The sequence below is a fragment of the Serinus canaria genome, chromosome 7 (genome assembly GCF_022539315.1).
Source record: "Serinus canaria isolate serCan28SL12 chromosome 7, serCan2020, whole genome shotgun sequence".
Lineage (NCBI taxonomy): Eukaryota > Metazoa > Chordata > Aves > Passeriformes > Fringillidae > Serinus > Serinus canaria.
This window is the reverse complement of record NC_066321.1, coordinates 1,766,595-1,782,175: the sequence shown is the minus strand read 5'-3', so window position 1 is coordinate 1,782,175 and position 15,581 is coordinate 1,766,595. Positions and strand designations below refer to the sequence as shown.

The window sequence follows — 15,581 nt, the reverse complement described above, 5'->3', positions numbered from 1 at the left end:
GAGGATGCCGAGTACTAAATCGAGCGGGGAAAGACAGAATTGAAGGAGAAGAGAAAATGGAGAATTTAAAAAGGAAACGCTCACTCCTCTGCTTCTCAAGGCTGTCAATCCCCACTCCAAGCCACCTGTGGTGAACACACATTCCCAAAAGACTAGAAATAAATCCCAGCTACTTTTATTCTCTAAGAACACTTGGAAGCGAGGAACTCCCAACGTCACCGAGGGAGAATCACCCAAGGACTGAAGGAGGCTGGGAGGGCTCAGTTGCCACTGAGTTTCCTCATGATGGGGCTGTCGGGCTCGGCGTTGGTGAAGATGGTGCCCACCACCACGTGGGTGCCCCAGAGGTTGTGCCTGATCACCTTGCAGCAGCCCAGGTCGTCCACGGCAAAGCCCAAGTGCCGGTAGCGCTCGTCGGTCTCCAGCAGGGGATTGTTGGTGTAAGGCCCGAAAAACTGAAGGGAAAACAACAACTAAAGGAAAGATTTCCCACAAGGATTTCAAATCCTGATGGGTGGCTGACAGCTAAGGCTGAGCTCAGCTGCGTGGAGTTTGAAAGGTTTTCCTTTCCTTTCCAATCCCACCCTCAGCTTTGTGAGGAACTGAGGGCAGAACCCTGCCAGAAACAGCACAAACAGGACAGGGGCTAAGGACACAAACTGCAAACTTTAACTACTCAACCTTGCAGCTAGACCCTAAAGAAAGATGGTCAGAGGAGCAAAAATGGGAGTAAATTGCAAACAGTCATTTAAATGAGACTGGTATTTAAGTATTTAAATTAAACTGGTAATTAAGTTGCAAACAGGTATTTAAATTAAACTGATATTAAAATTAAACTGGTATTTAAGGTTTGAAATTAAACTGGTATTAATGTTTGAAATTAAACTGGTATTTAAGGTTTGAAATTAAACTGGTATGTAAGGTTTGAAATTAAACTGGTATTTAAGGTTTGAAATTAAACTGGTATTAATGTTTGAAATTAAACTGGTATGCAAGGTTTGAAATTAAACTGGTATTTAAGGTGTACACAGATATTTCAGTTTTTTATCTCAGGAGGAAGTTTCTGATTTAACCCGCTCCTGATCCTGGGCCAGGATGTTCCTGCTGGAGTCTGAAGACAAAACCCCACTTCCATCGATCCCTAATTCCTCCAATACATGGAATTCTGGGAAGCTTTTCCCCCCCTGACCTGCCTGTTCTGCCTTACAATCAGGCCCTGTTTGCCTCTGTTGGCACAATAAATCCCTGCTTTTTGGGGTGTTCTTAAATAAGACCCCACTAAGCCGAGCTTTGCCAGCGTCCCCTTGAACTATGATACGGTTTTAGCAGAGCTCAGACTAAAACTCACCTCCCACTGAAAGCTCCCAGTGTTGCACAGGAACAAAAAGTTCATTTTTTGGGCACAAAGGGATCATGAACAGGTGCAAAGAGGTTTTTTACAGCCTTCACCTGCACAGGTGTCAGGGATCCCAAGTTACCTGGGCAGGGCAGAAAGCGCCCAAGGGATTTGGGCCATAAAACTTCTCCAGTTCCCTAAAACCCAATTTCATTTCCTGACACAGCTGAGCTCATCCACCTTCATTTATTCAAGGAATTACCCCGAAAAGGTTGGGCTGAAGCCAAATTCCATACAGCAAGAGAGAACTTACTGCCAGTCCTGAGGTGGGATCAATGAAATCAGCCCAGTAGCCCTCAGAAGAAATTGCATAGCAGATTTCCTTGGCACCATTGATGAACTGGAAGGGGAAAAATTGGGAAAAGAAAGGCATCAAATGAGCTCATCACACAAAATAAAATCAGTAAAATCATTTGCTTACTTACAGTTGTAAAAATTGGATTTTTCTCTGCAATTAGTGCCCTAAGAAGCTCAAGGTTCCAAATTTAGAAAAATATGATTTATGCAGCTTCAGATCCTTACAGGTCCAAATTAAGGGAATTTTACCTTCTAGAGCAAATTCTGTGTTAGTTCAAAATAAGGGAATTTTACCCTTATTTTGAATTAATAAGAGAAATGTACAGTACATTCTAAATTAGTTCAAAATAAGGAAAACTTATCCTTTACAGCAAATTCTGTATTAGTTCAAAATGAGGGAATTTTCCCCTTGACAGCAAATTCTGTGTTAGTTCAAAATAAGGGAATTTTATCCTTTTCAATACAAAATGAGGGAATTTTACCCTTGACAGCAAATTCTGTACTAGTTTAAAATGAGGGAAATTTACCCTTTACAATAAATTCTGTATTAATTCAAAATAAGGGAATTTTACCCTTTACAGTAAATTCTGTACTAGTTTAAAATGAGGGAAATTTACCCTTTAAAGTAAATTCTGTATTAATTTAAAATAAGGGAATTTTACCCTTACAATAAAAAATGAGGGAATTTTACCCTTGACAGCAAATTCTGTGTTAGCTCAAAATAAGGAAAATTTACCCTTAACAGTAAATTCTGTGTTAGTTCAAAATAAGGGAATTTTACCCTTATTTTGAATTAATAAGAGAAATTTACAGTACATTCTAAATTAGTTCAAAATAAGGAAAACTTATCCTTTACAGCAAATTCTGTATTAGTTCAAAATGAGGGAATTTTCCCTTTTTACAGTAAATTCTGTATTAGTCCAAAATAAGGAAAATTTATCCTTTACAATACAAAATGAGGGAATTTTCCCCTTGACAGCAAATTCTGTATTAGTTCAAAATGATGAAAATTTCCCCCAGTAAATTCTGTATTTTGAAGTCTGATGGTTCTGATGATTAATTACATCCAAACTGTAAATTAAATCCCAAATTTCCCAATTTTAGGCACAACATTTCTGATCCAGGATCTCTTCTGGTCCCTCAGAGTGAGGTGAATGAACACCTGAGCTGGGTTCATGTAAATATTCAGGTTTGGCTGTATAACCTCATTTTTCACCCTGAAATGAAGATATTTCAGGTGAATTCTGCAAGATTTCCCTGTGAATTTGCTGGTTTGAACCTCACACCCCCCAGTGACTGGATTAGACTTGACAGGGAGGTGCCTGAGGAAGAAAGATGCCAATTAACACATAATTAAAACACCAGAGAGCAGCAGGGCAGAAAGAATTCAAAGAGAGGAATGCACTGAAATGAAGGGAATTTTAATTTCTGTGTCATTTTGTGTTGATTCCTTTTTTTGTGGGTGATTTAGAGAGCCCACATTTGGGTTTTGGGGCATTCCCAGATTAATTTCAGGCATAAATAGGATTTATTTCCAGATGAAATGCTGGGTTTGGGGATATTTTACAAGGAATAGGTAGAAATGTTCTTTTTTTGGGGTGCTAAGGGCAGTGAACAGCGACCCTTGGTGGGGAAATGGTAAAACTGTGGAAAAGGGGAAATAAAGGGATTTTCAGAGCCCTCTAGAGGTAAAAGAACAAGGCAAAGTTAACATGAAAAAACAGAACTGAAATTCAGTTAAAAGAATTAAAACCATTCATTAAAGCGGAAAAAACCCCAGAGAAATTGGTGATTTTTGCATTTTTGACCAGTAAAAAATGCAGTGGAATCTTAATTAAATGAGTTAAATAGTAAATGATGATTAATAATGAAGAATTGTTATAGAATTGTATTATAAATAATATTAAAAATAAAATATATATTATATTACATTTAATCGTAATATAGATCTATATTATATAGAGATCTACATTATATATAGAAAATATAATATAGATACATATAGATCTATATTTTATATATACCTCTTTACATAGAATATAGATCTATATTATATATATCTATAGAATATGGATCTATATCATATATATCTATATGATATAGATCCATATTCTATAAATTCTAATCCATTCTTCAATAAATATATTGAAGATATGGATCTATATTCTATATATAGCTATATATATAATATGGATCTATATTATATGTATCTATATATAGAATATGGATCTACATTATAAATATCTACATACATATATAGATCTACATTATATAGATATATATCCATATATAGAATATGGATCTATATTATATCTCTATATATATACAGAATAGGGATCTATATTATATATATCACTACATATATATAGATAGATGTATATTATATATATCTATATAATAAGGATCTATATAATGTATATATTTATATATATAATATGGATCTATTATATATATTTCTATATATATAGAATACAGATGTATATTATATATATCTCTATATATACAGAATAAGGATCTATATTATATATCCATATATATTTGCAATATAGATCTATATTAGAAATCCATATATATATATAAGGAAAATATATACATATATAACATGGATCTATATAATATAAATTAGAAATACGAAGATATATTATATATATCTACATATATATAGGATATAAATATAATATCTACACCTCTCTATGTATTTTTGGAATATAGATCTGTATTATATATATCTCTCTCTATATATATAGAACATGGATCTATATTATGGTTATCTCTATAATATAGAATATAGATCTATATTATACATTTATCTATTTAGAATATTAATGTATATTATATATACATTAAAATATAGATCTATATAATATATATCTCTATATATAGAGTAAGATCTATAGTAAATATTAAATATATAAATATACACACACACACATATGTATGTATGTATATATGTGTATATATATATGGAATGCAATATGATATAACAATTTAAAACCCCCAAAGTGCAGAAGTGCCCCCAGGTGAGGAGCAGGTCTGAGCTGCAGTTTGTTCAGCGAGTGCCCTCACGTTCTCCAGGAGCAGCTCCCTCTCCTCCTCCACCTCCTGGCTCCAGACGCTCATGTCGTGCTGGCTCCTCTGCGTGACCGTGAGCACCGTCAGGCGCCGGGGGCTGGCCTCGGGGAACAGCGCCTGCACGTCTGGGCACGGGAGGGAACAGCGCCACCGTTACAGGCTGCACTGCGCCCAAACACTGACAGACAGAACATCTGTACTGCACACAGCACTCAAACACTGACAGATATCATATACATACTGTATGGAGCACTGAAACACTGACAGAATACATATATACTGTACACAGCACTCAAACACTGTTAGAACATATATACTGTATGGAGCACTGAAACACTGACAGATAGAACATATATACTGTATGGAGCACTGAAACACTGACAGATAGAACATATATACTGTATGGAGCACTGAAACACTGACAGATAGAACATATATACTGTATGGAGCACTGAAACACTGACAGATAGAACATATATACTGTATGGAGCACTGAAACACTGACAGATAGAACATATATACTGTATGGAGCACTGAAACACTGCTAGATAGAACATATATACTGTATAGAGCACTGAAACACTGACAGATAGAACATATATACTGTATGGAGCACTGAAACACTGACAGATAGAACATATATACTGTATGGAGCACTGAAACACTGACAGAATACATATATACTGTACACAGCACTCAAACACTGTTAGAACATATATACTGTATGGAGCACTGAAACACTGATAGATATCATATATATACTGTACACAGCACTGAGACACTGCTAGATAGAACATATATATACTGTATGGAGCACTGAAACACTGATAGATAGAACATATATACTGTATGGAGCACTGAAACACTGACAGATAGAACATATATACTGCACACAGCACTGAAACACTGATAGATATCATATATATACTGTAAACAGCACTGAGACACTGCTAGATAGAACATATATATACTGTATGGAGCACTGAAACACTGACAGATAGAACATATATACTGTATGGAGCACTGAAACACTGATAGATAGAACATATATACTGTATGGAGAACTGAAACACTGACAGATAGAACATATATACTGTATAGAGCACTGAAACACTGACAGATAGAACATATATACTGTACACAGCACTGAAACACTGACAGATAGAACATATATACTGTATAGAGCACTGAAACACTGACAGATAGAACATATATACTGTATAGAGCACTGAAACACTGCTAGATAGAACATATATACTGTAAAGAGCACTGAAACACTGTCAGATAGAACATATATACTGTATGGAGCACTGAAACACTGACAGATAGAACATATATACTGTATGGAGCACTGAAACACTGACAGATAGAACATATATACTGTATAGAGCACTGAAACACTGTCAGATAGAACATATATACTGTATGGAGCACTGAAACACTGACAGATAGAACATATATACTGTATGGAGCACTGAAACACTGACAGATAGAACATATATACTGTATAGAGCACTGAAACACTGTCAGATAGAACATATATACTGTATGGAGCACTGAAACACTGACAGATAGAACATATATACTGTATAGAGCACTGAAACACTGTCAGATAGAACATATATACTGTATAGAGCACTGAAACACTGTCAGATAGAACATATATACTGTATAGAGCACTGAAACAGTGTTAGATATCATATATATACTGTATAGAGCACTGAACTGCTGTTAGATAGAACATATATACTGTATAGAGCACTGAAACAGTGTTAGAATATGTATATTGTATAGAGCACTGAAACAGTGTTCGATAGAATATGTATATTGTATAGAGCACTGAAACAGTGTTAGATAGAATATGTATATTGTATAGAGCACTGAAACAGTGTTAGATATCATATATATACTGTATAGAGCACTGAAACACTGTTAGATATCATATATATACTGTATAGAGCACTGAAACAGTGTTAGATATCATATATATACTGTATAGAGCACTGAAACAGTGTTAGATAGAATATGTATCTTGTATAGAGCACTGAAACGCTGTTCCATATAAATACTGAATATACCACCCACAGACCATGGATATTTAGGTATGTTCTGTCTGTATACAGAGGTGCAGTTACATTGTACACAGCACTGCACTGCTGTCAGACAGAACAGAAACACACAGTGTCACATACACAGAACATATAGCTACGTTCTATCTGTATACAGAGATAGAACATATATGAATATATAGATATAAAATATAAATGCAGAGTGTTTCATCCTGCTCTGCCATGGTGGCCTTCCCCTCCCACCCACACCAACTCCTCAGGGACACTGCCCTTCTTAAACTGCTTCTACTTCTACCTTTTTATTTATTATTATAATTTATATAGAATAAATAGAAACATAATTCTATTTAATTTAATATAACGAGGAAAATATTTCCATATTAAAATATATACATGTACTTATATAATTTATATAAACATCTACTTCAACAATTGATATATTAAAATATATAAATATATTCATATTATTATGAATTAAATATTATTATCATAATTATTATTTATTTTTATTAATTTTACTTTTTATTTAGTTAAATTGTTCCCATTTCATTCCCTATTTGGTTATTATTTTTACTTTTTTATTTAATTACATTGTTCCCATTTAATCTCCTATTTGGTTCTTATTTTTACTTTTTATCTAATTTAATTGGTCCTACTTAATTTCTTATTTGGTTCTTATTTTTATTTTTTATATAACTCAATAGTTCCCATTTAATTAAATATAGTTTAATTTAATAATTAATTAAATTTAATTAAATACACTCAAGCAGTTTCAGGTGATTTGCAGTGGCACTTCACACTTTTCATATTAAATATTGAAATAATAGTATTATTATCAATATTAAGAGATATTAAAAGTTATTTAAGATCTGAAGAGATATTAAATGGTTCCCATTTAATTTTGGTCATTTCCTTCCTAAATAAATTAAAAACAAAAATTTAGGAGTTTAATGATTCCCATTCTTGTTTGGTTTAGCAATTCCAAAGGAATTTTGGATAAGGAATTAACTCCAGAATTTCTCAATCAAACAACAACTAAAAATGCCATTTTAAATGAAATATTGAATATTTTCAGCAGCAAAGCTTTGGTTTCCATTCTGCTCTGGTTTATTCCCATTTAATTTTGGTCATTTCTGTCCTGAATTAATTAAAAACACAACTTCAGAAGTTTCCTGATTCCCATTTGTTGTTTTGTTCAGCAATTCAATTCCAAAGGAATTCTGGATTTTAGATAAGGAATTAACTCCAGAATTTCCCAGTTAAAAAACAACTAAAAATGGCATTTTAAATGAAATATTAAAACTTGTCAACAGTAAATTTTAAAGAATTGTTTAAAATTCAAAATATGGAATGAGATATTAAATATTGCCAAGAGCAATTGGTTTCCTTGGCATCCAAAGGGGTTTTTGTGAACTTGGGATGAACCTTTCCTGCAGCACATTCTGAGGGAGAGCACTGCCAGGCACTGGGAAAATCTGGAATTTCCTGGCTGGAAATAACACGGAACCTTTTCTCAGCAGCTCAGGACAGGCTTGCACGGCACACTCCACCTTGGCATTCTCAAAGTAGGTTTCAGCATTATTGACCTGCTGCTTCTGGGGAGCTTCAGAACCCTACAAACACCAAAAAATGGAATTTTCACAGTGAATATCAAACAGCAATAACATCAAAACAGGGCTCAGGGAGCAGGAACTCCAGCAGTTGCAGGTGATTTGCACCTCACACTTTTCACATTAAATACTGACAGAATAATCGTATTAACAATACTGAAAATTACCAACTTAAAATCTGAACAGATGAAAATATAAGATATGAAAAGATATGAAATAAGAAAACCTATAAAAATATATTAAAAATTATACAAAAAGTAAAACAGATTTTGTTGTTACTTAAAATACACAAAAATATTTATATTTTATAGAAATACCAAAATTTTCTGTATTATGTTAAACCAGAATACATATAAATCCTGAAACAGTATTATATATCATATTAATATAAATACAGAACATATAAATACATATAGATATATAAATAGATAAAGTTATAAAGTATATAAATATATATAGATATAAAATATAAGTACTAAAATTTTAATTAATTACTTAAAAGAACTATTATTTAATACAACACTAACTGATAGATTTCAGCTATTTCCTGATTCTAAAAGTTGCACTAAATTAACTAAAGTTGGATTTTCTGGTGGCTTTTTAGTGCAAAAAAAGCTTTTTTTTTTTTTTTTTTAAGGGCTTTTTATGATCCAAAGGAGCTGCAAACAGAACCTGGGGAGCTGCCAGGAGCTGATATTTCCCAAAATGATTTTCTCACTGAATCCCAAAATTTCAGCATTTCCCAAAGCCAGAGCCTGCAAAGCTGAGGCAGCAGCACTGAAAACCTGAGGGAATGTTGGGATCATGCTGCCATTATAAATTGATTTTTAAATTTTTTATTAATATTTTATTAATATATTTTTATTGTTTATTAATTTTATTAATCAAAATTTATTTTGTTTTTATTATATCTGAATGGCTGCCAGAATCCTCTCCCTGTGAGGCTGAGGGATTCCTGGGGGAACTGCCTGGTTTTTAGAACTAAACATTGCCCAAAGTTTGCAAATCCATGAGATAAAATTCGGAAGGAAAATTCAGTTTTACTGGGTGCATTCATAATGATGAATCTCTCATTGTGAGCTTGAGGGATTCCTGGGTGAATTTTGTGGTTTTCAGAACTAAACATTGCCCAACCTTTGCAAATCAGATCCATAAAATAAAACACTGAAGGGAATTTCAATTTTGCATTGAAATGATGATTACAATGATGAATCTCTCATTGTGAGCTTGGGGGATTTCTGGGTGAATTTTATGGTTTTTAGAACTAAACACTGCCCAACCTTAGCAAATCAGAGCCATAAAATAAAACACTGAAAGAAATTCCAATTTGACTGGGTAAAAGGTGGTGAGACTTGGCCAACAGCATGTTTGAGGGCTGAAATCCTCCCGTTAATCACTCCTAAAATGCTGCTTCAAAACAGCCTGAAATCTTTTTCTCCTAAAAAAGAACCACCTTGAGGCAGATTCTGTGGCAGAAAAGTGGGCAGAAAATCATTTTTGAGGAAGAAGAGAGTTGTGCTTGCTATGGAGGAGAGGAGAGGGGAGAGGAAAGGAAAAAGGGAAGGGGAAAAAGGGAAGGGGGAAAAGGGAAGCGGGAAAGGAAGGGGTGGAAAAGGGAAGGGGGAAAAGGAGGAAGGCGGGGAAAAAAGGGAAGGAGGGAAAGGGAAGGGGAAAAGAGGAAGGGGGAAAAGGAAGGGGGGAAAAGGGAAGGGGGAAAGGGACGGGGGAAAAGGGAAGGGGGAAAAGGGAGGGGGAAAAAGGGAAGGGGGAAAAGGGAAGGGGGAAAAGGGAAGGGGAAAGGGAAAGGGGGAAAAGGCGAAGGGGGGAAAAGGGAAGGGGGAAAAGGGAGTGGAAGGGGAAAAGGGAGGGGGGAAAAGTGGAAGGGGGAAAGGGAAGGGGGAAACGGAAGGGGGAGGAAAAGGGAAGGGGAAAAGGGCAGGGGGAAAAGGGAAGGGGAAGGAAGGGGAAAGGGAAGGGGGAAAAGGGAGGGGAAAAGGCAAGGAGGAAAAAAGGAAGGGGACGGAAACGGGAAGGGGGAAAAGGGAAGGGAAAGGGAAGGGGGGAAAAGAGGAGGGGGAAAAGGGAAGGGGGGGGAAAAGGGAAGGGGGAAAAGGGAAGGGGGAGGAAAAGGGAAGGGGGAAAGGAAGGGGGGAAAAGGAAGGGGGAAAAGGGAAGGGGGAGAAAAAAGGGAAGGGGGAAAAGGGAAGGGGGAAAAGGGAAAGGGGAAAAGGGAAAGGGGAAAAGGGAAAGGGGAAAAGGGAAAGGGGAAAAGGGAAAGGGGAAAAGGGAAAGGGGAGGAAAAAGGGAAAGGGGAAAAGGGAAAGGGGAAAAGGGAAAGGGGAAAAGGGAAAGGGGAAAAGGGAAAGGGGAAAAGGGAAAGGGGAAAAGGGAAAGGGAAAGGAAAGGATCTGACTCCATGTTTTCAAAAGGCCAATTTATTATTTTATGATACTATATAATAATGAAACTGGTGACTCTCTTCAACACAGCTTGGCCCTGACTGGCCAAAGAGACAAAACAATTCCCACAAAACCAATGGAACAATCACCTGTGGGTAACAATCCCCACACACATTCCAGAGCAGCAAAACACAGGAGCAGCAATCAGAAAATCTTATTTTCCTTTCCTTGAGAATTCTCAGCTTGCCAGGAGAAAACCCCTGGGCAAAGAGGATTTCTCAGAAAACCTGGGTGGCACAGGCTGCTCTCACCTGGAACTCGTTGATGTACTGGGCCATGACAAACTCGTGCCTCTCGCTGGCCGAGGGCTCGGCCAGCAGGTCGGGCAGGCTCTGGGCAGGGGGGGCTCTCTGGGTGGCAGTGCCATGCAGGTGGCACCCGAAGCCCATGTTCCCTGGCAGCTGGAAGCGCTGGTCCTGCGGCCCAAAGGGCCCCATCAGCTCGTCCGGCCACACCGTCCTGGGACCTGGGGGCCACGGAACACAGAGCACTCAGCCAACGCCAAAAACTGCCAGCAAAGCCCCAAAATCTGCCAGCAAAGCCCCAAAAACTGCCAGCAAAGCCCCAAAAACTGCCAGCAAAGCCCCAAAAACTGCCAGCAAAGCCCCAAACGTGGCCAGGAAAGGTCAAAAATGGCCAGAAAAGCCCAAATGTGGCCAGAAAAGCCCAAAAGCAGATGGGAAATCCCAAACAGCTGGGAAACCCAAAAATGCCAGGAAAATCCCAAAAATGGCTAGGAAATCCCAAAGACAGCAGGGAATCCCAAAAATTGCCAGGAAATCCCAAAGCGAGCAGGGAAATCCCAAAACCAGCAGAGAAATCTCAAAACCAGCAGGGAATCCCAAAAATGGCCAGGAAAACCCAAAAATGGCCAGGAAAACCCAAAAATGGCCAGGAAAACCCAAAAATGGCCAGGAAAACCCAAAAACGGCCAGGAAAACCCAAAAATGTCAGGAAAATCCCAAAGACAGCAGGGAATCCCAAAGATGGCCAGGGAACCCCAAAGCGGCCAGGAAATCCCCAAACCAGCAGGGAATCCCAAAAGCAGCCAGGGAATCCCAAAAACGGTCAGAAAATCCCAAAAATGGCCGGGAATGTCAAAAACAGCCAGGAAAGCCCAAAAGTGGTCAGGGAAACCCAAAGTCAGGAAACTCCCAAAACCAGGAGGGAAACCCGAAAACGGCCAAGGAAAACCCAAAAACGGCCAAGGAAAACCCCAAAAACGGCCAAGGAAAACCCCAAAAACGGCCAAGGAAAACCCCAAAAACGGCCAGGAAAACCCCAAAAACGGCCAGGGAAAACCCCAAAAACGGCCAGGAAAACCCCAAAAAAGATCAAGGAAAACCCCAAAAATGGCAAGGAAAACCCTCAAAAAGGTCAAGGAAAACCCCAAAAATGGCCAAGGAAAACCCCCAAAAATGGCCAAGAAAACCCAAAAATGGCCAAGGAAAACCCAAAAATGGCTGGGAAACCCCAAAAAAGGTCAAGGAAAACCCCAAAAAAGGTCAAGGAAAACCCCAAAAAATGGCCAAGGAAAACCCCCCAAAACAAAGCCAGGAAACCCAAAAATGGCCAAGGAAAACCCAAAAATGGCCAGGAAACTCAAGGGAAAACCCCTCTGCCACAGGAGGATTTAATCCCAAATGTCAGACAAACATCCCACTTCCAAACTGGGATTTTAAAGGAATAAATCTGCTCTTTGTTTTTTATAAATTTGCTTCTTCTTAAATTTGCTTTTACTTGTCTGCCAAGTGAAAAATCCCAATTCTAAATTCAGATCCCAAAGGAATAAATTTGCTTTTTCTTTTTTCTAAATGTGTTTTTTTATCCTTAAATTCGCATTTTCTTCTTACATGTGATTTTTCTCTTCTACCAAGGCAAGAATCCCAGTTCCAAAGTGGGATTTTTCAGGGAATAAAATTGCTTTTTCTTACATAAATCAGGAGGTGCAGCAGCCACGTGAGGCTCATCTGAGCCAGAGGATCCTGCAGTGGAAAAAGCCTTGGCATTCCCAACTCTTCTGAGCAAGGAATAAAAGCCTGGCAGGTAGGTGACCAATCTTGCTCTGTTACAGAGCACCTGAGGAGAGAAAAAGAATTTAAAATAATAAATTATGAATCAAATAAAAGAATAATTTCATAATAGAAATCCAAAGAATCATTTAAACACAATTCTGTGAGTCACGAGAAAAATCCTCCCTCAATAATTCTATTAAAATTTGAATTATGACCAGCTGTAACATCAAACTGGAGAAATGTTTTATTGTTGTTTTTAGATTTTGCTGTTCCAATAATTCTATTAAAATTAGAATTATAACCAGCTGTAACATCAAACTGGAGAAAAATTTTATTGTTTTTATATTTTGTTGTTCCAAGCACCGAAAAAGCCTTGAAGTGGTTTTAGTGTTGATTAAAGGCCTCTCACGTGAGGGAAAAGCCCTGAAAAATTAAAATTTAAATTAAATTATGGACAGGGATTGTCTCCATGATTATCTCCTGGAAAACACAAATCCCACCTGGCACAGTGTGGGTGTTTTTTGGAAAATTCAACTTTTTAGGTAAGGAATAACAATTCTTTTGAGAAAATAACATAAAAGGATTTTCCTCAAGCGCTGCACCTTTGATTCTATAAAAATTGATGCAGTTTTACATCAAAAGAGGCACTTCAGAAGTCATTTACTTTTAAAGGAAGAGAATAAATGGTGCTATTTGGATGTTTAATATAAAATTGCATTTAAAGCATCACCTAAGGCACTTTTTCATCCAGCATTTCTGTGTCAAGACAAAATAATTTCTACCAAAATTATTTATAAAAACTCAAATGCTTCAAGACACATTGAATTTATGACTTAAATCCATTATTATTAATTATTTATTTATTTTAATTATTTATTTTATTATTTATTTTATTATTTTTTTACAGCTTAAGCCTGGAGCTGTCTCCTCCTAAAACAGCTTTAAAAGGTTCCTGTACCAAAACAAAAATCGGATTCCACTCAAACCTTTTTTCTTTATCACCTCAAATCGCTACTGAAATTAAAGCTGGCAGGATGATGATGTTGTAAACAGATGTAAACAATTATAGCCAACATCTAATTAGCAGAAAAGAGAATTTTTCCTTATTACCAGCCTCACTTAACGCGGAGATGTCACTAATTGCAGCTCTCTGATGCAAATATTTACACACCTGGCGTGACACGAGAGCCACCGGCGAGGGAGCTCATGAATGATTCATGTCCCCACGGCGGCAGCAATAAAAACAATCAATAAAAAGGGTTGGATGCTCCAGCCTCAAATCAGCTGAGTGCTCCAAAACACGGAACTCCTCCGTGCCCGAGCCCGCGATGACAGAAAAAATTAATTTAAGCCTTAATAACGTTGTTATTCCTGGGATATTTGAACTGGAGGAGGGCTGGATTGGGATTTTAGGGAGAAATTGTTCCCCCCGTGGCTGCCTCGGAATCCCTGCAAGCTTCCAAGCCTTGGAGCACACTGGCAGTTGTGCCTGCCCACGGCACGGAGTCGGAATTAAAGGATTTTTTAAGGTGTTTTTCCCCACCCAAACCTGTTTGTAATTCCATTTAATCCTCAATTCCGCCGTTCCCGGGGTATCCGCAAACTCTGGTGTCACTCACTCACATTGGCCATGGCAGACGCTGCTCTCCCCCCGCTGACAGGCCCGGACACCCCTGTAAAAGAGAAGGGAAGAGGGCAGAGAACAGGAAGGGAACGAGGAAAGAGAAGGGAGAAGGAAAGGGAGAAGGAAAGGGAGAAGGAAAGGGAGAAGGAAAGGGAGAAGGAAAGGGAAAAGAAGGAGCTGAACTCCCCGGCCCCGGAGCCCCCTCACAGCCCGCCCGCCCCGCACGGCCTCCCCGCCTCCCAGGAGCGGCGCTGCCGCGGACAGACAGCAGCAGCTGACGGGAAGGGAGCAGGAAACGAGAAATCGGGAGAAAAAAACGGGAAAAGGGAGAAGGAAGCGGGAAAAGAGGAAAAGGAGCCCCCGGCCCCCCTCACCTCTTCCTGCAAAATGGCGGCGCCCACCCGCCCCCGCCGCGCCCTCGCCGCGCGCCCCCAGGCCGAGCCAACCGATCCGCCGATAACTCGATGAGCGCGGCTCCGCACCGCGCGGAATCCGCCGCTCGGCGTTCGGTTGCTCGGGGCTGCGGAAGGGGCGGTGGAGGCCGTGAGGGGGAGGCGGTGATGGCGGCGGGGCCGGCAGGGCCGGGGAGGTTCCCGTGGGAGCGGCGGGGCCGGGATCGGTCGTGGCGGGGCCGGGATGTCCCCTCGGTGCTCCCAAGTCGGTGTTGCCCCGTGTGAGGGGCGCAGAAGGGCGGCCCTGGGTGCTGTTCCTGCGTGGGGCACCAGGGGGCAGCCACGGAGCGTCAGCCGCCCTCATCGCCCTCATCATTCCCGGGGATCCGGCAAGGGGAACATGGGGAGAAAAAGTGGAAAATGGGGAGAAAAAGGGGGAAAAGGGTTTTGTTGGAGGGAATTGAAAGGAGGAGGGGTTGATTCCTTTAAGGAAAAGCGCAAAGCCAGGTGTTCGCTGGGAATGGGGAGCATCAGTGGCGCTTCTGCCACAAAACTCCACGGGCAATACCTCAAATAACTTCAGAAAATAATAATAAAAGTATTTAAAACCTGCTTCAATGGCTTCCCATCCTGTTGATTTTGTTGGT

The 15,581-nt window shown here is 38.9% G+C and overlaps 1 protein-coding gene across 1 annotated transcript; it reads right to left on the bottom strand.

Moving 5' to 3' along the window:
• Positions 1 to 159: 159 nt before the first annotated feature.
• On the bottom strand, positions 160 to 14,966 carry MMADHC (metabolism of cobalamin associated D). Its single transcript, XM_009087768.4, has 8 exons — positions 14,917 to 14,966; positions 14,542 to 14,591; positions 12,838 to 12,982; positions 11,155 to 11,369; positions 8,342 to 8,447; positions 4,760 to 4,890; positions 1,650 to 1,736; positions 160 to 455 (listed from the first exon to the last, which is right to left on the bottom strand). Exons 2-8 carry the CDS (start codon positions 14,548 to 14,550, stop codon positions 261 to 263), a joined length of 888 nt encoding a protein of 295 aa, XP_009086016.1. The 5' UTR covers positions 14,551 to 14,591; positions 14,917 to 14,966; the 3' UTR covers positions 160 to 260.
• Positions 14,967 to 15,581: the final 615 nt, after the last annotated feature.

Excerpts from the sequence above, each read along its gene's own strand:
- MMADHC (XM_009087768.4), bottom strand. Across the intron at positions 4,891-8,341 it reads TCCTGAGCTGCTGAGAAAAG|ACGTGCAGGCGCTGTTCCCC; the intron begins GTTCCGTGTTAT and ends TCCCGTGCCCAG. Across the intron at positions 1,737-4,759 it reads GGGAGCTGCTCCTGGAGAAC|TTCATCAATGGTGCCAAGGA; the intron begins GTGAGGGCACTC and ends TTCCCCTTCCAG.